General features: G+C 44.8%; 1 protein-coding gene across 1 annotated transcript in view; it reads left to right on the top strand.

Moving 5' to 3' along the window:
* The first annotated feature begins 14,239 nt into the window (after positions 1–14,239).
* Positions 14,240–26,487, top strand: part of PRKCI (protein kinase C iota) — a 77,470-nt gene continuing 65,222 nt past the window's right edge. The window contains 1 exon segment of the mRNA XM_020979951.2: positions 14,240–14,421. Within this exon segment, the coding sequence (XP_020835610.1) occupies positions 14,303–14,421 (119 nt within the window). The 5' untranslated portion in view covers positions 14,240–14,302.

The raw sequence follows: 26,487 nt of genomic DNA on the forward strand, positions 1-26,487 counted from the left end.
GTGGTAGAGGAAACATTGGGAAAAGAAATGAAAGCAATGCAAGAAAATTATGAAAAGAAAATTAGCAGCTTGGTAAAAGAGGCACAAAAAATATTGAGGAAAATAAGTCCTTCACTCATGATGAAAAATGCTATCCACCTCCAGAGAAAGAACTGAAGAAATTGAATGCAGACCAAAGTATACTGTTTTTCACTTTCTTTATTTTTATGGTTTTTCTTCTTTTTGTTCTGTGTTTTCTTTACAACATGACTAATATGGAAATATGTTTGGTGTGATTGCACATGTATAACCTATATCAAATTGCTTACCATCTCAGGGAGAGGGAAGTGGAGGGAGAGGATTTGGAACTCAACATTTAAAAAAAATGTTAAAAATTATTTTTATGGGTAATTCGGAAAAATAAAATATTCAAAAAAAGAAAAGAACTCCTTAAAAAGCAGAATTGGCTAAATGCTAAAAGAGGTATAAAACCTTACTAAAAAAAATTATCCTATGGTAATAACATTAACCTGGGGTACACAGACCCCCTAAGGAATCTGTGTATAGATTTCAGGGGATCTGTGAATTTGGATGGGGAAAAATCATATCTTTCTTTTCATTAACCTCTAATTGAAATTTTGCTTTTTATTCAGTTATTTTAAAATATTCTTCTTGGGGCAGCTAGTGGATAGAGCACCAGCTTTGGATTCAGGGGATCTGAGTTCAAATCTGGCCTTAGACACATAACACTTACTAGCTGTGTGACCCTGGGCAAGTCACTTAACCCCATTGCCTAGCCAAAAAAAAAAAAACCATTCTTCTGAGAATGGCTCCATAGGCTTCACCAGATGATCTAGGAGGCCATGACATAAAAACCCTTGCTTGGCCATCAAAGTTTCTATTACAAGCCAACTAACAGCCATTTTATCATCCACTTAATTTTTCTTGCGTGGATTCTTATGCTAACTTCTTTAACTGTTCCTAGTAGAGTTCAGTAACAGTAGTTACTAGATCAAATAAGATTATGCATGCAAAACACATTGAAATATTTAAAGTGGTATATAAATTCAAACTATTATTGTTGTTGTTATAGTTCCTTTAAATTCTTTTTCTTTTCCCTGTCCCCACTTTTTCAATATTTTGGAATGTGGCCAAAGCTAGGGGGGGAAAAAAAACACAATGTTCTGAGATCACAGGATTTTTTTTCCTTATCTAACAGCAGCAAAAAAAAAAATCATTCAGCTATTTCATTTTCTCACGATTCAAAAATTAATATTGAAGAAGGAAAAAGGGCCTCTGGGCAATATTAAAAGCAGTGAGGGGCAGGGTTCAAAGTTCAGTGAAAGAAGATTGCTCCTATAGGTTGCTGATTCAATTCAAACCAAAGAGACTTCGGCAAAGAACTCTAGACTGACTTTTCTAATCCCCATTTTGAAAGTTAAGTAGAAAACAGTATGAAGATTTGTTCTTGTATCAGTCTCTCATTTTTCTGCCCACCACTCCAAGGACACTAGAGGTTTTAAAAGAGATGAGCATACGGATTAATTAAATATTTATAGATTACCCACAATGTCCTAAGTGTCTCGGTGGGTGAACTTGGGCAGCAAGGCCCCTGACCTTGAGACTGATAATAGAAAAGAGACTGCTGACCCCAGTGCTCTATGGATCCAGTCACTGCTACCCTCCCGTAAATGGTTCATTGTTATTTCAGGAAGAGGAAGTGGTATGAAATCAGTCACCTATCTCGAGCCCAAGAGGCACGGTGTCAGGTACTATGGAGAAGTAGGCAAACATTTTTATCTTGGACATGAGTTTGCCCTTGAAATTCAGTGTGGATTTCATTGGGCAGAAATCATCCTACTTCAGGTCTTGCTTTTCTTCCTGGGTTTTAAGCGGCCAGAAATAGACTAGGGCTTAAATTCGAGGTCAGCAGAAATTCATAACGAAAATATTTGAGGCCGACAGGAAGTTGTTGGGGGTGGCAGGGGAAATGAGACAGCCTTCTGGGGAGGGTAGAGTGGAGCCAGCTGCCAAGTGGAGGAGTAGGGCTTCTACGAGAGGAAATGACCCAGGATCCTGGAAAGATCAGAGACAACCACAGTGCAGCACAAAAGGCTCATGGCTAATGAGACATTATGGAATGGGGCCTAAATTCTCAGTTGCAAAGATCTTCTTCAAAACAGATTTTTTAACTCCTTCAAAATGGCAGGTTAGATTCCAATAGTGTTTGACTTTGTGGGGCACATGAAGGTTTATCAATCGATTAAAGTTTCCAGTTAAGCTTCTGTGCTTTATGAATGATTTTTCAAAATGTCCTCATTACCCAACTCAATTTGTTTACCCTAGTCTGGCTATAAGCATATCTATCTATCTATCTTATCTATCTATCTATCTATCTATCTATCTATCTATCTATCTATACACACACACACACATATATGTATGTATGTATGTGTGTATGTATGTGTATATATATATATATATATATATATATATCTGGCTACAAGCATATATATGTATATATATATATATATATATATTGTGCCTGATTGTGAAAGCAAGTACACATTCAGTAGTATTTCAGAATTGTAGAATCACATGCTGCTAGTTCAAAATGTGGCTGAAAAATGTCTCCTCTGCAGCACTTCCGAAAATGATCATCTAGCCCTGGCTGGAAGACCGCTGTTGAGGTGAAGACCTTTTCCCTTATGGACAGGTCCCATTTTAGAAAGCTGCATTTCTTTTTTTCCCCTGACATCATGCCCAAATCTGCTTCTTTGCAGTCTGCATCCAGCATTCCGAGTTCTGCCCTGTTCTGACCAAGAGACAATTTCTCTTCTCTAGGCTAAACAACCTCCATTTCTTCAACCAAATCTTCATAAAACCCAAAGTCAAGGACTTTCATGATACTGGTTGCCTTCATCTGGATCCTCTCCAGTTTATCAGTTTCCTTCCTAAACGACATTGCTCAGAACACTTTAGATGAGGCCTGACCAGGGCAGAGGACAGTGGGAATATCACCTTTCCCGTGCTGGACATGAAGCCTGCTTTAATTCAGTTTAAGACTGAATTAGCCTCCTTAGCTGATCTATCACTGTCCACTAAAATTCCCAGGTGTTTTTCAAATTTCCGTCTAGCCGTTTCTCTCCAGTCCTGTACTTCTGAAATTGATTTTTTTGAATCCAATCATAAGAATTTATTTTTAAATTTTTAAATTCAATTTTATTTTATTTTCAGTTGCATCTTCCCCACCTATTGAGAAGGCAAGAAAAATAATAATACTTATTACAAATATGTAGTCAAGCAAAACAGATTGCCACATTAACCATGTCCTATATGTGTATGTATATATGCATATATACACACATACATACACATATATATGTATGTATGGATATAGATACACACGCCCTCTGAATCCATCATCCCCTCTCTATCTAGTAGTTAGCATGTTTTATCATGTCTTCTGGAACTGTGTTTAATACCAATGAGTTGGTCATGGTTCCTCCATCAAATGAGGATAATAATAGCATCTACCTAACAGGGTTATTTTGAAGACCAATTAAGATAATATGGGAAGGGAATAAATATTTATATGGCACCTACTATGTGCTACAAATATTATCTTATTAGATCTCTCCTTGTTGAATCCTTTATTTTTATGATTCCCATTTTGCAGTTGAGGAAAAACAGAGATCAAAAATGACTTGCCCAGGGTCACAAAGCTACTAAGTGTTTGAAACCAGATTTGAACACAGATCTTCCTGACTCCAGGCCCAGTGTTCTATCCACTGTACTATCTACCTGCCTCAATGTGTAGAAGCCATTTTGTAAACCTTAAAGTATTATATAAATGCTAGATATTACTGTTACTGTGTGTCTATTTTTCTGGCCTTTTTCCCCCTGGCTTTTATTCTGCTCTTTTCTCTCTCTTTTTTTTTTTTGTTGGGTGGTGGTTTCCTCAAAGACATTTTATTTCTGTTCTTCCTTTTTCCTCCTCTCCTATCCTTACTCCCCTTTGGCCTCCCAGCCCTCCAGAAAACCAAAATAAAACCCCTTTAACAAATATACATAACTGAATCAAACAAATCCCTGCCCTGGCTCTGTCCAAATTCCTATCCTGCATCTGCATCTTGAGTCCATCATTTTCTGTCAAGAGCTGGGCGCTCGGGGTAGTTGTCCTGACCAGACTTCTTAAGTCTTTTAAAGTCCTTTTTCTTTATAATTTTGTTATTATATAAATTGGTCTCTCATTTCTACTCACTTTTCTCCACGTAAGTTCATATAGGTCTGCCCATATTTCTCTGAAATCATGCATTTCATCATTTCTTAGAGCTGCAGGGGATCAGGAAAGGCCTCATGTAGGGCGCTTGAATTGAGTGTAATGGGGGTAATAGGCAAAACCCTTTGATCTGCTGGGCCTAGAGCCACTGCTGGAGAGACATATGCTCAGTTTAGTGGAGAAAGACTTTCTCTTTGGGATGACCCAGAAAGCTCTTGTTGATGCCTTGGTCCTTGTTAGGGTATGAGGCTTCATCAAAGATTAGCCACTGGGCAAGGAGAATGATCAGCTCAATAGACTTTATTTTTATTTTTTTACTTTTCTTTCTTTTTTTTAGGCAATTGGGGTTCAGTGACCTGCCCAGGGTCACACAGGTAGTAAGTGTTAAGTGTTTGGTCTGAGGTCAGATTTGAACTCAGGTCCTCCTGACTTCAGGGCCAGTGCTCTATCCACTGCACCACCTAGCTGCCCCCTCAATAGACTTTAAAAGGAAAGATAGCTTTTCCTTTTTCTCTCTCTTCCCCTCTGTTGAGCACATCAGGACCCTGAGCCTTTCTGCAAGGTTCAAATGGGCTGAGGGAAGATATTTCTTTTCACCTTTGCCCCTAAAGCACTGCTTGCTAATGACAGTAAGAGGGTAGTATGTCTAGCCAAGTCTAGGATTGGACCTCGGGTCTCTGATGGCCTCCTCTACTTGAATTTCTTTCCTTAAAGATTGGTGAGTAACCAAACAGTGATCTTGAGGGGGTTGCTTCTAGCCATGGTGGCTTTACCCACGTGAACTGAGGAGGTCAGGAGCTCCTGGGTCCAGGAGATGGTTGTATAGTAGGAATGACCATCACCAGGAGTCTAAGCCCAAGCCATCCCCTGGCTTGCTAGAAGACCCAGAACTTGAGCGAATTATTTAGATGGTGCAGAGCTGAGGTGAAGGTGAAAGGCTTATTCAGCAGTACCACAGTGTTCAGTGTTTTAAATATCAACTTAGGGCAGCTAGGTGGTCCAGTGGACAGAGTGCTGGGCCTGGAGTCAGGAGGACCTGAGTTCTAATTTGTCCTTTCAGACACTAGCTGTGTGGACACTGGACAAGTCACTTAACGCTGTTTGCCTCGATTTCCTCATCTGTAAAATAAGCTGGAGAAGGAAATGGCAAACTACTCTAGTTTCCTTGCCAAGAAAAACCAACTACTGGCCCTGAAGTCAAGAGTACCTGAGTTCAAATCCAGCCTCAGACCAAACACTTGACACTTATTGTGTTGACCTGCAAGTCACTTTACCCCAATTGCCTAAAAAAAAAATTCCTCAAAGGGGTTATGAAAATGTCTAAACAATAACCAAAAAAAGGGTTACCATTACAAGTTTTAAGTATTTGTCAATGCATGCTTAAGTTGTGTGTCAGGGGGGAACAGGGGAATGGAAGAAACAGTTTCTCCAAACCTGAACCATTTTGCATTTTGAGTACCTTTCTAGAAGAAATCCTGTTACTTTCTTTTGGGGAGACCTTAGACATGAACTAAGCCTAAGCTATAAGAGATTTCCCCTCAGCTCTCCAGGGTGAGAAGAGTCTAATGAGCCATAGAGCGCGTAAAGAGCCTTATCCCACTGGGGTCATTCACTGACACTAGAGCTGAGGCCTTCTAGTGGGAGATGGTGGCCCTGTGCTGTGGACCCGCCGGTTTTAACTGAGCTTTGAAGGCAGCTAAGAGAATTCTCGACAATAATCATTTCTCCAGCTGCAGTTTCCCAACTTAAAAAAACAAAGAGTTCTATGTCTGTGTCTGGTTTTTTTGATATCATGACATACTTTCAAACCATTCTCCAAGCACTAATTAACTAAACCTCACAATTTTCCTACCAGGTAATGAGGTTTTATTATCCTTATTTTATAGAGAAGATAACTGAAGCCAAGTGACTAACGTTAATGCCCAAGACAGAAGTTCAGCACAGTGTCCAGAAATAAGGAGGCAATAGTCCCTTTATCCTTCACTCTGGTTAGACCCCATCTGGACGACTGTGTTTAAATACAAGCATCACTGAATCACAGACTTTTCAAGTTGGGAAGGATCTCAGCGTCCAGCTAGTTCAAGCCGTCACTGAGAAAGAATCTTTGCTATGACATAATTGGTAAGTGGCCTGGGCAGTATGGCTCAGGAACGACATCAATAAGCTGGAAAACATCCCAAATAGAGCAATCAGATGGCGACCTGTCTTAAGCTTGTGCCTTATCGAGATTAGTTAAAGGAGCTAGTGATGGTTAGCTTAGAGGAAAGCAGACTTTGCATAGAAGGACCTATCTTTAAGTATTTGAAGAAGATTTGATTTATTGTGTTTGGACTTAGAGGATGGAAACTCCTCTTTTTTTTTTTTGTAATCAGATTGCACTTACAGTCAGACCCATCTATTTCTAATTTTCAGTCTCTCCCTGGCTCCTAGCTTTTTCCCTGCTGCCTACAAAAAAGTCCCAATTTTTCACATCCTTAAAAAACAGACATTAGATCCTACCATCCACAACCACTATCATTTTACGTTTCTCCTCCCTTTCTTAGCCAAAATCTTTGGAAAAAATATCTGTAATCTTTGCTTCTACTTCTTTCACTTCTCAACTGTTAGCTCTCTGGTTTCTGACCTCAACTGAAGCCAGTCTCTCCAGAGTTACCAATTACCTCTTAATTGCTCAGTCTGATGGCCTTTTCTCAGTCCTCATCCTGCTCTATATGCAGCTTTTAATGCTGTTAACCCTACCGGCCTCCTGCATACTCTCTGGGTTTTCACTCTCTTGGTTCTCCTACCTGTCTTACTCCTTCTTTTTACTACCTTTTTTTTTCTTTTTTGGAGACAGGGTGAAGTGACTTGCCTAGGGTCACACAGCTAGTAAGTATCTGAGGCTGGATTTGAACTCAGGTCCTCCTGACTCCAGAGCCGGTGCTGTATCCACTGTACCACCTAGCTTCTTGATGTCTTCCTTGGGATCTTCATCCATATCTCTTCCCCAACACTGTGCCCTGGACCCTATGCTGTTCTCTCTCTACACTCTTTCTCTTGGTGGCCTCATCAGCTCAGGTCAGTTTAATTGCAATCTCTGTGCAGTGACTCCCAAGTCTATGACCAGTCCTAGTCTCTCCTGAGTTCTAGTCCCAAATCAACAACTGCTTAGTCTATATTTCAAACCACAGATCCTACAGATATTTCAAACTCAACATGCCCTAAACAGAACTCATCATCTTTCTTCTTTCTCCCTGAACCCACTCCTCTTCTGAACGTCCTGTTTCTGTTGAAGGCACCTCCATTCTTCAAGTCACCTGGAGTCACCAACCAGCATCATCCTCGACTCCTCACTCTCCATCATCCGTCCATCTGCTCACATCTTGTTTATTCTCCATCTTCATCCACAGCATCTCTCCTCTAGGGCTCCTCTCCACTCACCTAGGCCCCACCATAGTTCAGTTCCCCACCCCGCTCACGTGGACTATTACAACAGTCTCCTAATTGGCCTTCCTGCTTCAAAAACAACACTAATCATATGAACATGAATTATTGGCATTTATTTATAAATGCCCCTCTTAGGGGCAGCTACGTGGTACGGTAGATAGAATGCTGGGCCTGGAGTCAGGAAGACTCATCTTTCTGAGTTTAAATATGGCCTCAGACACTTATTAGCTGTGTGACTCCAGGAAATCATTTAACCTTGTTTGCCTCAGTTTTCTCATCTGTAAAATGAACTGGAGAAGGAAATGGCAAACCACTCCAGTATCTCTGCCAAGAAAACCCCAAATGGGGTCATGGAAGGTCAGACACAACCGAAAAATGACTTAAAATTTAGAAAACTTTATTTTATTTATATATATATATAAAATTACACTCCAATGAGTGCATCCGCCCCACTGATTCCAAAGTGATTTTCCTGTGCTCAAACCATTTGCTTCCTATCCCCTGTAGAATCAACTATAAACTCCTTTGTTCAGCTTTTAAAACCTTTCACAACCTCTCTTTGCGGGGTCATAGGGCATTACTTACCCTCTGCAATCCAAAGAGAACTTTATTCTATTCCTCACCCAGCTCATTCCAGCTCCTATATCTGGAATACTCTCTGTCTTCATCTGTCCTGCCTCATCAAAGCCCTGGCTTCCTTCAAGGTTCAATTCAAACTTCCCCATGAATTTTTTTTTTTTGAGATTAAAGAGGCCATCCCTTGGCTCACTTCTTAAATAGCCCTAATCACTGAATGGGTGTTGCCTCAGTCAAAGTGAGAACTCTGAAAGATCTTAGCTTAAAAAACACCAAGTCTCCTACTACATCCTGGCCATCTCTAGTTGTCCTGATCTGTATCTGGCCACTGGACCCAGATGGCTCCAGAGGAGAATGTAAGGTTGGTGGCTTTGCACAGCCCTCCCTCACTTAAATCCAACTGAGTTGCAAGTCTTGGCATCCTCTTTCTGATGCCACTGAGAACTAAAGACAAACCGCCCAACCAGTATTCTCCCAGACAGACTGCTTTGTTATTTAACTATATTTAGTCACTTTAGATTCACACTAGGTGCACCTAGAAATGTGCTTGTTGTCCTTTCTTGCTTCCGTCCCCAAAACCTCCCATCCCTCCCCAATGGAATTTCCATACAAGTAGAGATGGTTTCATTCTATGTCTATGTGGCACACAGTAGGTGCTTACTAAATACTTGTGGATTGACTGATTGATAGGTAGAAATGTGATCAAGATTACAGAAGAGACAGGTAGCAGAGTCATTGTCAGGAAATATGAGGGATGGAAGTTATCCCAGAGTTGGCTTATTCCTAGCAGATGGATTATAGATGAACTCTCCCCCTCTTTCTGTTACGCTCCTCACTGGGGACAAGCCTTTCTGTAGACCCTAGGAAAAGGAAACCGTGCCCCAGAATGCATTCCTTGCCTGAGCACCATTAAATCTCTGGCTGTAGGCACAGATTAAATATTTGCCTTTAAATTATACCCTTGACAACAGTGGGTGATGACTTGAGCCAGAGGCAGCTCGCCTGAATTTGTTTCCATCCCCATGACTAGGGTGGAGCAGGACTCTTGGAAATTCCATACTGATGAAAAGGAGGGCATAGTTTCTGGGCGAGTGGTGATGGAGAGTGGGACCTGAAATCCCTCCTTTTCCTGAACATAATATGGTAAAGTGATCACATGGGCAACATAAACCCTTCAGGGAACTGAAGGAAAGGAAAGGACCAGGTTTGGGCAAAGAGGGAAGTATTAGGTTAAGTTTCCAGTTCTCCCTGGAGAAGCAGACTGGTGGGAGGCGGCAGGCACTGCTCACCTTGGGCTCTTCACCTTATTCCATCAGCTGCTCAGGAGAGCTACTGCCAACAGAGAGCAGGGGGCAGTGGATGGCCAAAAGAATCAGGGTGGCATCTCAACAGCTTTGCTGACTGAACTTCAGGCTAACTGAGGAGAAATCTAAAAACCTGCCTGCTTCCATTGGTCAAAGCAGCTCAGTTTGTTAAAAAGAAGCCAATTCGAGTCATTTGGTTTGTTTTGATGTAGGCACATGCAGAATGTATTTGCCTGAGACTTTTCCTTTTTTTTTTTTTAAAGTCTTTATAGCTAAGCACCTTGCCCCAGGGTAGACCCTGCTTAATAAATGCTTATTGACTGAGGGAATGGGGTGGAAAGGGTACTGGTTCAAGGTCAGAAAAGCTGGGTTTGAATCTTGACGTGGGGGACCTTGGACAAGTAACCTCAGTATCAGGATCACAGAATCTGAGAGCTGGGAAGAACCTCCAAGGCGGTCTAGTCCAACCGGAATCGGATTCACCTCTAAGCCTCCTTCAGTTTTGTTATCTGCAAAATGTGGGAGTAGAACTAATTCTTTCAACCCCAAGGTCCTCTGATAACATCACCTTTCTAGAGTGCTGTTGTAGAATATATCATTTCATTCTTCAAAGGTGTAATGGTTCTTTGACCTGAAGATAGAATCATTTGCAGCACTTTTCTGCCAAAACGTTTTCTTCCTTGTGCCCTGACCAACCTATATGCCCCACCATGGTGGTAAAAGATGGCATGGGGGATGGTAAAATGTGCCTGGAAGGAGGAAGGTCTGAGTTAGCTGTGTGACCACTGGACAAATCACTCAATCTCGGTCTGCCTCCGTTAAAAAAAAAATCTCTCAAGAGGAGATAATAACAGCGCCTACCTCACAAGGAAGGATCGAAGGAGATAATATGTGTGAAGCCCTCGGCATAGTGCCTGGCATATACTGAGCACTTAATAATTGCTTATTTCTTTCCTTCCCAAACAGCTCCTGCCACTTGGGGACTGCTCTCATTATTATGTTCTTCCTGACGTCAGGACTAAATGAATCTCTTTGTACCTTCTTCCCACTGTTCCCTGGTTCTGGGACCAAGCCAAAGAATCATCATCTCTCTTCCAAATGCTTTTGCCAATTCCCATCCCCCCCCCATATCTACTTCACAATTGGCCCTGGTCTCCCTCTCTGCCCTTCACTCACAAGTTAAAATGTGCGTCAAAGGCTGCCTTCCAAGAAAAAGGAATTGTAAAGGAGAAAGGGGAAGTCCCCCTGCTTTCCCCAGTAAAGATAAGAAAAACTACCAGCTGATTGAAAGTTCATAAGATTGGAGCAGCTAGGTGGCACAGTGGATAGAACGTTGGCCTTGCAGTCAGGAGGACCTGAGTTCAAATGTGACATCAGATACTTATTTGTGTGACCCTAGGCAAGTCATTTAACCCATATCGCCTCAAAAAAAAAAAGGAAAAAAAAGAACATTTATAAGATCATGGGTGTAGAAGCTAGAAGGGGCCTCTGAGGCCATGGAATCCAACTCTACAAAGTTCTCCCTCCATTTATTTTGGGCCTTCATTAGACAACATTTTTTAAGGACCTACTACGTGCCAGCCACAGTCCCCAGTCTCCGCTGAGTTTATACTCTGATAGGGGAAATAGATAAAGCTCTTTGCAAACTTAAAGCACTTTATAAATGTTAGCTATCATTATTATGAATAATATGTGACTATTTACAAAAACAAAGTATTTGCAAAGTGATTTTGGGGAGAGGCTCTAGTAACTGGGAGAGCTGGAAAAGCCTCTTAGGAGGTGACACTTGGTTCAAGTTAACCAGCATTTATTAAGTGCCTACTATGTGTCAGGCACTGTGTTGAGTGCCAAAGAATACAAAGAAAGGCAAAAAACAGTCCCTGACCTCAAGGAGCTCACAGTCTAATGGGAAAGAGAGCATGCAAACAATGTGCAGAAGGAAGTAAAGTACAGGATAAACTAGAAACGATAGACAGAGGGAACACAGGGAATTAAGGGGGATATAGAAAGACTTCTCAGTGGTGGGACTTTGGCTGAGATTCGAAGGAAGCCCAGGAAGCCAACAGGCAGAGACGAGAAGGGAGTGATCTCTAAACAAGCAGTGGAAACATCCACCTAGGAGATGAAGTGTAACCTCTGAGGCACAGAAAGGAGGCCAGGGGCCATCCGATCTCAGGGAAGAAAGTAAGGTGTAAGAAGCCTGGAGAAGCAGGAAGGGGCTGGGTCATGAAGGCTTTTGAACAACACACGGAAGATTTTATATTTGATATTTGATCCGGGTGGTAACGAGGAGCTAGTGGCACTGATTAGATAAGGAAGGGGCAGTTGGCATGGTCAGATTTTCACTTCAGGAAAATCTATTTGACATCGATGAAGACGGCCGATAGAAGAGGGGGAGAGACTATGGTAACAGTCCTGGTGAGAGGTGATAAGAACCTCAATTAGGTTTGTGACTGCAAGAATTGAGAGAGGTGGGGTGGGGGAGGAGGGGAAGGAAATTAGCAGTTCTTAAGCACCTACTGGTATAAAATGAGCTGGAGAAGGAAAAGGCAAACTGTGCCAGCATCTTTGCTAAGAAAACCCCAAATTTCACAAAGAATGGGACATGACAGAACAATGACGAAAGCAGTACTATGTACCAGGCACTGTGCTAAGCACTTTACACGAATTATCTCACTTGATCCTCACAACAACCCTGGGGGGTAAGTACTATTATCATTCCCATTTTACAGATAAGGAAATTGAGGCAGAGGTTAAATGACTTGCTCAAAAGTGTCTGAGGCCGGATTTGAACTCCAGTTTTCTTGACTCCAAGACCACTAATCTGTCCACTGGAAAGAGAATATAGAGCATACTCTGTGCCAGGCATGTGCTAAACACTTTTTACAAATATTATCTTATTTATTCCTTACAACAACCCTGGGAGGTTGGTGCTATGGTTATTCCCATTTTATAATTGAGGAAACTGAGGCAGAGGTTAAGTGACTTGCCCAGGATCACTCAGCTAGTAAATATCTGAGGCCAATTTTGAACTGGTCTTCCTGATTCCAAACTCAGCCTTCTGAGTAATGTCCTAGGGATAGAATTGGCAAGTGTTAGCAGTTGACTGAATATGGGGCATTTTTGGAGAGTGAATAGTTGAGTCGTCTCTGAGACTATCAACCTGGGTGACTAGAAGGAGGGTGGTTCACTCCCTTTGCAGAAATAGGGAAGTTAGGAAGAAGGTGGCTGAGATACCTAGGGGACGTGTAATCTTATTCCAAATGTCCAATTGGCTGTTAGTGATGTGGGACAGGAAACTCAGGGGAGAGACAAGGGCAGGATGCAGGAATCTGGTCGTCAGCTGCATAGAGATGATATTTGAACCTGTGGGAGCTGATGAGCTCACAAACAGGGGGTGGTATGCGGAGAAGGGAGCCTGTGTGTGCTGCCACCCTTAATCATTGCCGATCTTCGTGGTCACAGGACCTTGAATTCCTACTGAGTCTTTGGGAGAGCTATGTCACTAAGCCAGCCAGCCTTTATTAAGTGCCTTCTACCTGCCAGACGCTGGGCTAAGTCCCATGGATACAAAGAAGGACACAAAGAGTCCCTGCCCTCAGGGAGCTCACCATCATCTACATCACTCCCGTCTTAGAGGTCCAAAGATATCGATATCTGCGTCTTTATCTAAATTCACAAATACAGAGAGCTGGAAGTGTCCGTAAAGGTCATCTAGAACGAGCCCCTCATTTGACAAATGGGGAAACTGAGGCGCAAAGCGGGTGAGTGCGTTGGCCAAGGTCACCCAGGTGACGGCCCAGCATCCTTCTCCCTCCCCCTCCCTGGGTGACAAAGGACACTCCCCTCCGGCCACTGAGGAATGAGGAATGAACCGCAGCCCAGAATCCTAGCATTCAGCAAATTCTCCAGCCCGAGCTCGTGGGAGGGGCTGCGTGGGGCTGAGTCTGCCTCGGGCAAGTGGGAGAGACGAGGTCTGGAACGGGATCAATCCCGCCCCGCCGCCCCAAATCCTCCATTCCCCACTGAGGCAGCGAGAAGAAAGCACCTTCCCGGAGCCCGCACGTGGGACACCCTGAAAACCCCATTTCCCAGAATCCCCCCAACCAGCGAACTCCAAGTCCCAGAATCCCATTCGGAAACTCCAACCCTGGCGGGCGCTTTGATTCCTTTAGACTCCAGAGGCTCTTGGCCCCCGCCCCCACCTCCTCCACGGATGAGCTGGACGGAACTATCCGGCCGAGACGGGGTGACCTATTATCTCTGGGCCCTGCCGCCACCTCTTTCTCGCGATTTCGGGGGAAGGACGTGTGACAGGATGTGGATAGAGGGATTTAGGATCTCTCCAGTTTGGGGCTGCTACGAGGTGGCCTCTCCCGACGGGCCGGGAGGTGTGGCTCCTGAGTGGCTCCCCCCGCCTTGCAGGAGTGGTTCAGCCCAGAGGCGGCCCTTCCCGGCGGGGGCCGGAATGGTGGCTCGGACGGCCCCGCCCCGCCCCGCCCCGCCCGGGAATGTGGACGTTTGGAGGGAGCGCGGTGGGCGGGCCGGAGGGAGGCGCCGAGGCGCCGGGGCCGGGGCGGCGGAGGCGGCGGAGGCCGGCGGCGGCGGCGGCGGCGGCGGGAGCGCCCGGAGCGGTAGCTGCGGCGGCTTGGGCAGCGGCGGCGGGGCAGAGGCGGCGGCGGCCCTCGGCCAGGCTCCCCACGGCGCGGCCGCTCCGGCGCGGGGCGGCGGGGAGATGCCCACGCAGCGGGACAGCAGCAGCATGTCCCACCCGGGCCCGGGCGGCGGCGGGGGAGGGGGCGGCGGCGGCGGGGACCACGCGCACCAGGTCCGAGTGAAAGCCTACTACAAAGGGTGAGTGAGCGCGGGGGCCAAGCGGGCATCCCGGGGAGTGGAAGCGCCCGGAGGGCAGGGGCCCTACTGTCCCTCGAGCCTACCATGGTGTTTGTGGTACTGGTTAGATCCGCCGGTGCGAAGAGCATCCCCGGGAGGGAAAGCTGCTGAAGGGCAGCGGCTGTTGTACTTGTGCCTCTTGAGCCTAACACGGTGTTTGTGGAACTGGTTAGGTCTGACTGTGCAAAGGGAGCTCGTGGAGAGTGGAAGCCCCCGGAGGGCAGGGGCTACTTTTGCCTTTGTGCCCCTCGAACCTGACTTGGTGTTTGTGGAACTGGTTAGGTCAGCTGTACAAAGGGAGCTCGTGGAGAGTGGAAGCCCCCGGAGGGCAGGGGCTGCATCGACCTTGTACCCCTCTAGCCTAACAGAGTGCCCTCCACTTGGTGTTGGCTGCTCTGGATGAGGTCTGACTGTGCAAAGGGAGCATCAGGGTGAGTGGAAGCTGCCGGAGGGCAGGGGCTGGTTTTGTCCTAGTGTCCCTCAGAACTTGGCTCTTGGAAGGTTGTCTAAGTTGGATCAGTTTGGGTAGTGTAGAATGTAAACTTCTTGAATCGATCAATTGATAAGCATTTATTAAACACCTAGTCTGTGCCAGGCACTGTGATTAGTGGTTGGGTTATTAAAAGAGGCAAAAGACAGCCCCTGCCCTCCAGGAGCTTACAATCTAACGGGGAAGATAACGTGCAAACAAGTGTATACAAACGACTGGATAAATAGGAAATAATTATAGGGGGAAGGCTCTAGAATTAAGAGGGGTCAGGCTTCCCATTGAAGGTGGGGATTTAGTTGGGACTTAGAGGCATGTCATTCTCTTGGTATCTCTTTGTCAAAAGGCCGTGTGCTGTAGATGGTAGAGTGGGTGTCCTCGGATGGAGTAGTCTCACCAGAAAGGCCCCTCTCCTGGTGAAATGACCAGTCTCCTCTTTATCCAGATCCTTTGTTTCTCCAGGAAACTTCATGACTTTGGAGTGATTAGTCATTGAGGAATTGAGTGAGTCCTCAAGAGTCAGAGCAGAGAAGTGCATGTGACTGTATGGTCCAGTGGAAGGAGGTCATTTGGAGTCATTTAGGAACTCTGTGACCTTGGGCAGGTCATGTGACTTCTGGGCCTCAGTTTCCTCATCTGTAAAATGAAAGGGGTTGGACTCCATAGCCTCCACCTTCCCTCTCAGCTCTAGATTTTTAGGATGCTGGATTCCCCAGTACCTGGTGTGGAAGCCCTTCCTGAGTGTTACGTAAAGACCTCAAATGCTAGAATGTGAACTTTTTAAGGGTTTGCTTTTTTTGTCATTGTTGATTCCTGTGCCTGGCATATAGGAGATGGACTTGGTCAGGTGGATGGAATATAGGAGAATATCTAGAGGGCGTTGTCTGCAGGGCCTGCTTCCTTTGGCCTTCCTCTGCTCTCTACTGGGGCCCTTGATGGGTTGGGTTAACTAAGTCTTCCCCTACTCACGGTAGGCTATAAGGTCCTTGAAGGGCAGCTTGGTCTTGTGTTCTTGGCCCTCAAAAACCCTTGAACCCCTCAGAGGGCTCAGTGAGCGCTGGTTGGCTTGCCTCGCCTTAACCTGCCTAGGGACCACCAACCAGCCCTGGCCTTTTGAGGGATGCCTTTTGGGGGAGAGAGGATGCCCATGACAAGGGACGTGGGACTGGCCGTCTCGGAGGTGGAAGTGGCTCTGAGGCTCTCAGAGGGTCCTGGCTAGGGCCCTGTGGCTCTGGGGTTCACCTAAATACAGTTTTGCATGGACAGGAACAGGCTTTGCTTTGGGCTGGCATGTGGTAGGGGTTTAGAATGAGAACAAGAACTCAGAGTTCTTGTTTTCCCTTGGGTATGGGCTGCAGGACCAATTTAGACTGTGGTAAGCTGTTGTAGGCAGGCCTGAAGTCATAAGAAACAAAAGAAAAAGCCACCAAGTTATGCAAGTGGACTTTATCAGAGGACTGCCATAATAAGTTCATTACCTGCCAGGGATTTCTGAATGATGTGATCTCCCCAGATTTAGGAGGGGTTTGTTGAGAATGGTGGTTGGGGGAGTCCTTCCCTGTCATTGCTGGGTTTCCTAGGACCTTGCTTTGGGATGAGAACCCTGCTAGGGGAGAAGAAAACCATCCCACATCTCTTGGCACCGAACGTACATCCAGTTGGGCTTGGCTAATGTTGCCCCATCTCACCGTAGGGGAAAAGAGCTCGAGCCAAGATATTTGATTAAAGAATATTTTAATTTCAGGAACTTTTCTTCTCCCCCAAATTGAAGACTTCCAGTTCAGTTGAGCAGCTTTCACTTGGTCGTTGTTGGGTGAGGTGAATGCCCTTTGCGGCTGCTGTGGGCTGCTGAGACCAGCTTGGGCTTCCTGTGAAGCCCAGGGTTTCAAACAAACACCTTTATGGGTGTGCTTGCTGCTTATCCAGGCAGAAATAAGTGGCTTTAAAAAAAAGTTTGACTGTACAATGCCTGCATTCCTCAGTGGATCAGTGAGGATTGTGAATGGAGAACTTGCAAGGGGGAGGCCCTAGCTGCCTGCCTCCTGTCTTCCCTGGCCCCACAAGTGATGATTGCTGGTTTCACTTAACTGAATGATTGGGTTTGTTGCTGTGTGTGATTTTATGAATTCTTGCCTTTGGAGTTGTATTGGAGGTATTACTGTTAGCCTGTAACTTCAGTTTTTTATAAGAGCTGTCAAACTGCACTTACTAGCTGTGTGACCCTGGGCAAGTCACTTAACCCCACTGCCTAGCTGAAAAAAAAAGAGCTTTCAAACTGATGCTTTCTTTTGCATTTAAAAATGGTGACTTTTTGCTAAGGGAAGCCAGGAATCCTGACTGTGAGCACTTTTATCCTACTCCAGCTCAGATAGTCATGATTAAAAACTTCACTACTGTACTTAAGAAACACTCTGTCAACCGATCATTTCTTTACTTCCTGCCCTGAAATAAGACTTGATGAGGACTCCATTTTTATTAGCAATATTCTCAGCCAGAGGTCGTGCTGTTACAGAGCTGCCTGTTGAAACTACGATGAGTCACTGAAGGAGTGCATTACTGAACAGGTTGGCTAACTAGGATACCTTTGACCTGATTTTCATATTAAAAAAATCCTCTTTACCAGAAGACATTTTCTCTTGAGCGTGACTAGCATCCTCATTCTGAGCCATCAGGTTGAGAGATCCATGGGTCACTTGCTTTCCCCCCCCAGCAGCATTTCTCTATAGCAGCTGGGATCGTTCTGTACAAAATGACTACGTCCTTTCCCCCAGGACGAGAACCTTCAAGTTCCTTTAAACCTGATCTTTGTGAAAATGTGCCCTCTCCAGATAAAGAAACTTAAGCCACACACTTAATTTGATTAGTTGTTCTAGTATTTAAGTAGGAGATTGGCTTTTTCCTTTTTTTTTTTAACCACTGTGGGAGCTTTTCCTTGGATTTCCTCAGTCATTACTTTGTTAGTTTACAAAAACAGAATAAAAAGTTCTGTTGGTTAGTGAGAGATTAACATCATATAAGCTTTTGTATGGTGAGCTCTCATTTAGTGGGGCAGGGCTTATCAGTTAAATACTTAAGGAACCATGCAGACTACACCATAAAGTATACAGTGGTTTTGCAAGCATGTTTTCCAAAATGGTATTTCTCAGAGTACTTTTTATGGACAGTCATAATTTTAAAGATTTTACTGCATTGTAGAATTAGGAAAACATTGTTGAGTAACTGTTTGTGTTTGAAACTGGCCTTGCAAGGAAATATGTAGAATTTTTATCATAGTTTGCAAGTCCTGACAAGGCTGATTTTTACTGGTACATTTATTTTCTGACTACATTAGTAATAGCCATTAATGGGCAGAGGTGCTGTCTCTGATTGGGCTCTCACAGGCTCATTTGGACCCTCTTCTTTTCTGTTTCCCCTCTTGGTGATCTCACTTCTCTGGGTTCTAGGGCGCCATCTCTGGAGTTGACTCTGAGCCCCGGGTGTCCAGCCTTCGCCTCTTCTGCTCATTACTCTCCCTCGAGGTCTATTCCAAGGGCATCTCGGGCTTGATGTGGCCAGTGCCCCTCATTTCTTCAGACAGCATCTCAACCATCTGTATGCAAGCTAACCACCCCGCAGTATCCTTGACACTCTCAGCTGAACTCTCTATCCTTGGCAAGCAGCTCTGATAGCTGTGGCAGGCCTGTCTGTGACATTGCCTCCCACCTCTCAGAAATTCCACCATATTGCTTTTTATATATTTTTGGAACGTGTGACCCTTGGGCCAGAAGCTTAACCCCCTCATCGATCCAAGTAAAGGACTTAGGAAAGAAGGTGCCTCCTGCGGCTGGTGTTCCTCACAAGCTCCCTAACCCTGGAAAATTATGGCTCTGGTAAAAAAAAAAGTGTCCATGCTCCCCTGCCCTCCTCCTCCCTCTCCCTGTAGAATGTCAGCTGCTTGAGGCCAGCCACTTGACTTTGTGTCTCCAGGACCTCCCACAGTGCCTTGTGCATAGGTTCCTAATATGTTTGCAGAGTCAGTGATGTTAAAAGAACACATCCAGCGTTTAGCACAGTGCCTGGCACATCCTAGGGGCTTGATAACTATTTATTGACTGTCTGCTATATCACCAATCCATAACACTGCCGAGAAGGCCTAAATAGCCATTGCTGAGCGAGTAAGGAAGGCCCTCGATCAAAGCCTGTTTATTTTTTCAGCCTCTGCTTTGTTAACATCTGTTGTAATTCTCTGTTGTATCTCATCCACACTAGACCCTTCGTGGGGGCTCAGCCGCCACGATTCCTAGCTAAACTTTGTATGTCTTCCAGAAACTAACTCAGGGCTGCAACAAAAGAGAAATGCTTAATAGATGTTTATTGAATTGGATTTACAAACCCTTTTGCAAGCGTGTAATTACAAGAAGGGAGAGAGATTCCTCCATAGGCAGGCACAGTGGCAGCCAGGGAGTAGATGGGGAAAAAACAAACAGAGTAGGGTCAGAGCTATGGCGCTAATAGTACAGTGGCCTATCAGCCTTTAAGGGGGGAAGGGGGCAACTATGTGGTGCAGCAGATAGAGCTCCGACCTTGGAGTCAGGAGGGCCCAAGTTCAACAGCCTCAGACACTTGACACTTACTAGCTGTGTGACCCTGGGCAAGTCATTTAGCCTCATTACCTCACTCAAAAAAAGCAAAAAGAGAATTCTGTCAAACCTTAATTCCACTATTACGTAAACTATTTGTGAAAATAGGAAAAGGTAGGACTCTACTTTAAAAAAAAGCTGAAATGGCCTTGAATGGACAAAAATCAGTTTTTGTCTTCTTCCCGTCAGAATGCTGCATTAAAAAAAGTGGCCCGTCACCTTTGACTCCCTTGAGATGCCAAGAGTGTCATTGAATTAAGACACAGTAGGAGCATGAAGATATCCAGAAAGCGTCCCTGCGTCCTCCCATTGATTTTTTTAATTGTGGCATCTCGGCACGCCCGAGATGTGTGTTAGGTAACTCTCCCAGGCCTGTGCTGGTTCGTCCAGCAGAATCTCTGCTTCTTGCTGCCCCCTCCTGTGGCCATCCCGGTGTCCTGCTTCCACGGCCTCACACCCCTCCCTGTCCCTCCTGCAGCTGAGGAGCCTCGTGGAGCCTGCTGGTGAACCCTGAAGGTCTGTGGAGACCCTGTAACCATAGAGCCCCTGAGGCCAGCCTGCCGTCCTGGGAGTCTGCTTCGTTCTTCACAGGGCAGCCTTGGAGATGGGGAGCGCTGGCACCTCCCTGCCTGACCGAGGCAGCCTGACTTCCTCTTATGGCTGACAGAGCTTGTTCTCAGCAGAGCCAGTCAGTCAAGAACACGGATTCAGCGCTTAATGGGCCCTGGGCTCCTCCGTGTGCTTGCCCTCTGACGTGTGCAGAATCAGTAAGTGCGTCCCAGGATGCCTCCAGGCTAGATGGTCGGTGACCACCGAGGGCCAGGCCTTCAGGCTGAGCCCATAACTGGCCGTCTGCCTCCTGCCCCGCGTGGCAGTGCCTTTGGGACGATGACGTAGGTTTTTGAGCTGGAAGGAACCTGAAGGTAACTGAGTGCAGGCCTCTTATTTTACAGATGAGAAGACTGAGCCCCTTTTGGCGTCTCTCAAGTCCTACCTCAAATTCTCCTGTTCTACCAGAAGCCTCTCCCATTCTGCCTTAATTCCAGGCCTTCCATCCGATGATTTCCAGTGTATCCTGTATATGTCTTTTTTGGGTCCCTGTTAGACCGGGAGCTTCCAGAGCAGGGGCTATCTTTTGCCTTTCTTGTTATCCCCAGCGCTTAGCTTGGTTCCTGACTCAAAGTAGGTGTTTAATAAATGCTTCCTTCTTGACTGACTGACTGAAGTGACTGACTGCAGGAAGCAGCAGCGAGGGGATTCCAGCCCAGGGCCTTGGAGTCCAAACCTGCCGCCTTTGCCCCTGTGCCATGCTGCTTTATGAGTACTGAGTCAGTCTGGTAAGACTGACTCTGGAAAGCATCGGGAATAGGCCTGGACCTGTGGCTTCATCAGTGTCTGGAACTCTCAGAGAACACGCCCTCTCCCAGTCCAGGCTGGCCCCTTCACGTCTTAGAGAGAAGTGTCTGGCGCATAGAGCCCTGAGTGGGAGGGGTAGACTGGACCCCAGGTCCGGCCAGCTCACAGGCCAGCTGTCTCCACCAGGGAGCCCTGCCTTTTTGACCTGTAGTTGGTTAAATCAGACAAGGGGCCCTTTAACTTGCACTTTTCCTCAACTGGCACAGTGTTTATATTGGATACTGTTATCTTGGGTGTGGGAGCTCTGTTTGAGGACAGGAAGTTCAAGACTAAGTACAGATTTTGAAGTTTTGTTTTTTTTTTAAAGTTGAGAGGCAGTTTAAGACAATGAAGACCTGGCCTAGGTTTCAGTCCTGCCTCACATACAGACCAGCTGGATTATCCTGGGTGAGTCACCAACCTCTTAGTGCCCCTGACAGTTCTCTTGAGTTCAGAAGTTCTGAGAAGGTGCCAGCCTTTGTTGCTGGAGGGATTTTCCTCACCTGGAATTCTTGGCAAGCAGTCTGATATAGGTTATACATGTACAATCATAGTAAACTTATTTCCACATTAGTCCTGTTGTGAATGAAGAATCAGAACAAAAGGGAAAAACCATGAGAAAGAAAAAAACAAACAAAAAAAGAAAATAGTCTGCTTCGATCTACATTCAGACTCCAAAGTTCTTTCTCTGGATGTGAGTAGCATTTTCTATCATAAGTCTTTGGGAGATGTCTTAGATCCTTGCATTGCTGAGAAGAGCTAAATTTATCAAAGCTGGTCATCGAACAGTGTTGCTGTTACTATGTGCAGTGTTCATCTGGTTCTGCTCCCTTCACTTAGCATCAGTCCATACAATTCTTTCCAGATTTTTCTGGTCTGGCTGCTTATCATTTCTTACAGCACAATAGTATTCCATTACATTCATATGCTCACAGCTTGTTCAGCCATTCCCCAATTGATAGACATCCTGAGAGGGTGTGTTTTTCATACATGAGGGACCGGGCCTTCTGTGTAAGGTGGGAAGTGGGAGATTGAATGACCTTTCTGGGGAACAGCAAAGAAGCTGGTTTGCCCAGAAGTAGCTCAGAAAGGATGGGCCTGGGATAAGCCAAGCAGCCCCTGGAGCTGGTGGTTAGACTTCTATCTAAGGACTATCAATTTCTCCTCTCTGTGGAGGAGGGGTTAGAGAGGAAAGCCTAGAGGCAGGGAGTCCATCTGGGAGGCTGCAGGCCCATTGGCCTGAGGAGCATCACAGTGGCAGCTCACGTTTGTATAGTGCATGTTTTAACATTTGTAAAACCTGTTACGGACATTATCCAGTTTGGACAGCGATGAAGGCCTGAACCTGAGGTGTGGCTGTCAGTGAAGGAGGCGTTGTGAAAGGACGCCTGACCCTTGATGTGCCAGCTGACCGCTTAGTGGGGATGAGGGAGAGGGAAGAGATGAGTCTCAGCTTAGGTGCCTGGAAGCACGGCGGTGCCCTCAGCTGAACAGGATGATGGCGTTTTGGGGGAAAGAGGAGTTCTGTTTGACTGTGGTGACTTTGAGATGCTTCCCGTTGGGAAAGTCCCACAGGCAGTTAATTAGTGATGCTCTGGAGCTCGAGAGAGACCAGATCTGGGAGTCACTCGCCTAAATATGATTCTGGAGCCCGTGGGAGCTGAAGAGGTCGATCGAGTCAGCCAGCAAGCATTGATTACATGCCTGCTGTGTGCTGGATTTCTAAGGGAGAAAGGCGAAGAGGGCCTAGGACCCAGCCCTGGGGTCTTTACACCCACACCCACAAGGGTCTCGAAGGCCTGGACTCCAAATAGCCCTCATGCTCAGGCAGCCTGCCCTTGATTGGCGAGTACACATCTCACTTCTCACACTTCCACATCTCAGGGGTTAGGGGCGTGGGGGCCCCCCAGTCTGGAAAATCTGTGTCGAATTTTTTGGCCCTCCCTTTGTACCAGAGAAGAAGTCTTCTGGCTTTGCCGATTTCCTTCTCTTTTTTCTTGATATCACACAAAACGATACATATGTTTTATGCGTTTCTGAGTTTCTAAACTTTTCTGTATTGTCTGTTGGCTTTTGGTGTGTCATCTGCGACTTCTGCAAAACTCCCCCAGATTTCCCGTTTAATTTCTTTTGCTGACCTGTGATGGAGATGGAGAAAGTTGCGATGTGGAAGGAATTACTGCAATGATTGCTTTCATACTAGGATGGGGAAAGAGACCACAACTGCCCTCTCCTTTTCCTGCTCCTGCATCTTTTTGTGTGGCTTTCGTATTTGATTGTTGAGCTGGTAGATGGGATAGATATTTAGGTTGGAGGAAGGGGGAGGCATGTTTGGTGGCCAGGTACAAAGAAGGTTGGGCTCATCTCCCTTCTTTCTGCCAGCCTAGGGTGTACGTAGGCCATCATTAGATATAGAAAGTGACTGATGGGTCACCTAAGAAACCGGAGCATTCTGGACCTCCCATGGGGATGCCAAGATCGCTTTGTGGAAGCATTTTTTGGAGTGAGTGGTTAGCTAATGTCGGGCTCTGGGGCAGTGGAGAAGGAGGAGCTCGATTTCCACTTTTCTTTGACTTTAGCAGTGAGACAGACCCTCTTCAAAATATTTTGTGAATGAAATATTCCTCATTTGGGAGAGAAGTTAGACCATGTGCAGTCGATCGTTTTCATGGAGTTCTTTTTCAAAGAAGTAGCAGAAGAACAAATGAGTGCTTTTAAGGTTAAGAACAGAGAGAGAGTAAGTGTGTGCCTTTTGAAGTATTTTGAGGTTTAATGGGAAAGCCTAAAATTCCTAGTGCTTCACTGCTTAAAATTGTATGGAAATATGTAATTTTAGGGAGCTTTGTGGTTTAAGTACATTGGGATCTGTTGAAGGCCAGTGGTAGGCAAAAACGTGCTACTGCTGAAGATGAAACCAGACATAGAAACTGGGGGTTCTTTACCCAAGTAGGATCTGAGACTTTTTTTTTATTAAAATTTAAAAATTCAGGTAACTGGACTTCATTTTTTTGTTTTCCTCTGTTAATCCCAAACCTTTCATTTTCTGCAGCTCCAAGTACCTGATTCTTGAAAGGCTCCCCAGGCTCCTGAAGGGGTCTGGCCCCTTGGGGTGAGATGGCCAAGATGGCTGGCCAGCTGTGCTCTCTGCCTTTTGGTTGTCATTAAACCCGGAATACTCTAATCAGGATCTGGTGATAATGAAGTGATTAAACATGGCCTTTTCCAGTTACTCCGGGAAAATGTTTACAGAAAACCTCCTTGCCTGTTTTAGTTCCTAAGATTTAAGGAGCTCCTATTAGGGAGAGAGAACATATGATTAATGCTGACAGGGTGAGGAGGCCTTCTTAACCTCTTGATTCCCAGCAAATGCATTCCAGCACTTAGATGGTTTTGTGACCCAAGTTTCAGTGGGAGCCAAAGCATCTATGTACACATATTGTTACCTGAGAATAATTGTAATAGCTCACTCCTTTATACGTTAAAAAAGGTTCTGTTTTCTTTCCTTGCAAACGAAATATTTTAACAAAGAAAAGATGTTTTTCTTTGCCACATGTTCTCTGCTGGGCCTTGTCTCCAGCTAATCTTAAGCAGGTTGCTTTTTTGTTTAAACAGGCAAAGAGTCTCACTCCCCTTCTAATGCCTCATTTGAAGACAGGAATTTCTTTTTTTCTCTTTCTTTTTAAAGAGTCAATTCCTTTTCTCCTATCTTTATGTAAAGGGTGATTGGCAACAGTTTTTCCCTTAAGTGAAAAGAAAATTGAGGAGCTTCAGAACCTTTTAAAGGGGTGGAATACTTTGCGTTTTAGGTGTGCAGTAATATTTGATTTTTAAAAGGGTACCAGTTGCAGTGTTTTCACGGGAGGGGGACCCTTCCCTCTTGTTCGATATGTTGCATTATCAATCAAACAAGAGTTACTAAGTACCTGCCGAGTGGCTGGTAGTGGGCCAGGCAGTGGGACAATGGAGACAAAATTGGAACAGTCATGGGTCACTAAGAGCTAGTATTCTTTTTTAAATTTATTTATATTAATTAAAAAATTTTTTTGAGTTACAAATCCTCTCCCCCTCCTACTTTTGAAAAGGCAAACAGGTCAAAATGGATACCTGACTTCCTGCATAGAAAGAGAGAGATTACAAGAAAATTTGAAGAACATGGAACGTATTACTTATTAGACTTATTAGGCAAACAACTTATGAATAAACAAGAGAGAACAGAGTGAGGATAATGAATAATTTTGATTACATTAAATTAAGTTTTTGTACAAATAAAACAAATGTAGCCAAGATCAGAAGGAAAGCAGAACATTGGGAAAAAATTTTATAGACTGTTTCTCAGAGAAAGTTCTCCTATCTCAAAGGTATAAAGAACTTTGTAAAAAATCTATAAGAATATTAGTCATTCCTCAGTTGATAGGCAATGGAAATGGACAGGCAGTTTTTGGATAAAGAAATCAAAACAATTTATAGTCATAAAAAAATGCTCTAAATCTAATTATTGATTAGAGAAATACAAATTAAAACATATCGTTTTACTCCTGTCAGATTGGCTAAAAGGGGAAAGCAGCAAATGTTGGAGGGGATGTGGAAAAATTGGGACTCTAATTCATTGTTGGTGGAATTGTGAACTAATTCAGTCATTTTGGAGAGCAATCTGTAATTATGCCCAAAGAGTTATTAAACCACCTGTACTCTTTGACCTGGTAATAACACTAGTAGGTCTGTTTCCAAAGATGATGAGGGAAAAAGGAAAAGAACCTATATATTCTAAAATATTTATAGTACTTCTCTTTTTGTTGGCAAAGAACTGCAAATTGTGGGGATGCCCATCAGTTGGGGAATGGCTGAACAAGTTGTGGTATGTGATTGTGATGGAATACTGCTGTACTGTAAGAAATGAGAAGGGGGTTCATGTCTAAAGGGCAACCAAACTGCACATACCAGTTGATCTAGCAATACTGCTACTAGGGTCTGTATCCCAAAGAGATCATACAAATGGGAAAAGGACCCACATGTACAAAAATATTTGTGGCAGCTCTTTTTTGGTGGCAAAGAATTGGAAATTGTGGGGATGCCCATCAATTGGGGAATGGCTGAACAAGTTGTGGTATGTGAATGTAATGGAATACCAATGTTCCACAAGAAATGCTGAGCAGGCGGATTCCAGAAAAACTTAAAGAACTGATGCTGAGTGAAGTGAGTAGAACCAGGAGAACGTTGTACACAGTAATGATCAACTGTGATACACTTAGCTCTTCTCACCAGTACAATGATCCCAGACAATTCCAAAAGAGCCATGATGGAAAATGCTATCCACATCCAGAGAAAAAACTGTGGAATCTGAATGCCGATAGAAGCATACTATTTTCACCTATTTTTCTTTCTCATGGTTTTTTCCTTTTGTTCTAATTCTTCCTTCACAATATGACCAGTATGGAAATATGTTTAACGTGATTGTATATATATAACCTATATTGGATTGCTTGCTGTGTTGGGGGTGGGGGAGAGGAAAGGGAGGGAGGGAGAAAA

Source organism: Phascolarctos cinereus, unplaced genomic scaffold, assembly GCF_003287225.1.
Source record: "Phascolarctos cinereus isolate Bilbo 61053 unplaced genomic scaffold, phaCin_HiC Scaffold_7;HRSCAF=346, whole genome shotgun sequence".
NCBI classification, from domain to species: Eukaryota; Metazoa; Chordata; class Mammalia; order Diprotodontia; family Phascolarctidae; genus Phascolarctos; species Phascolarctos cinereus.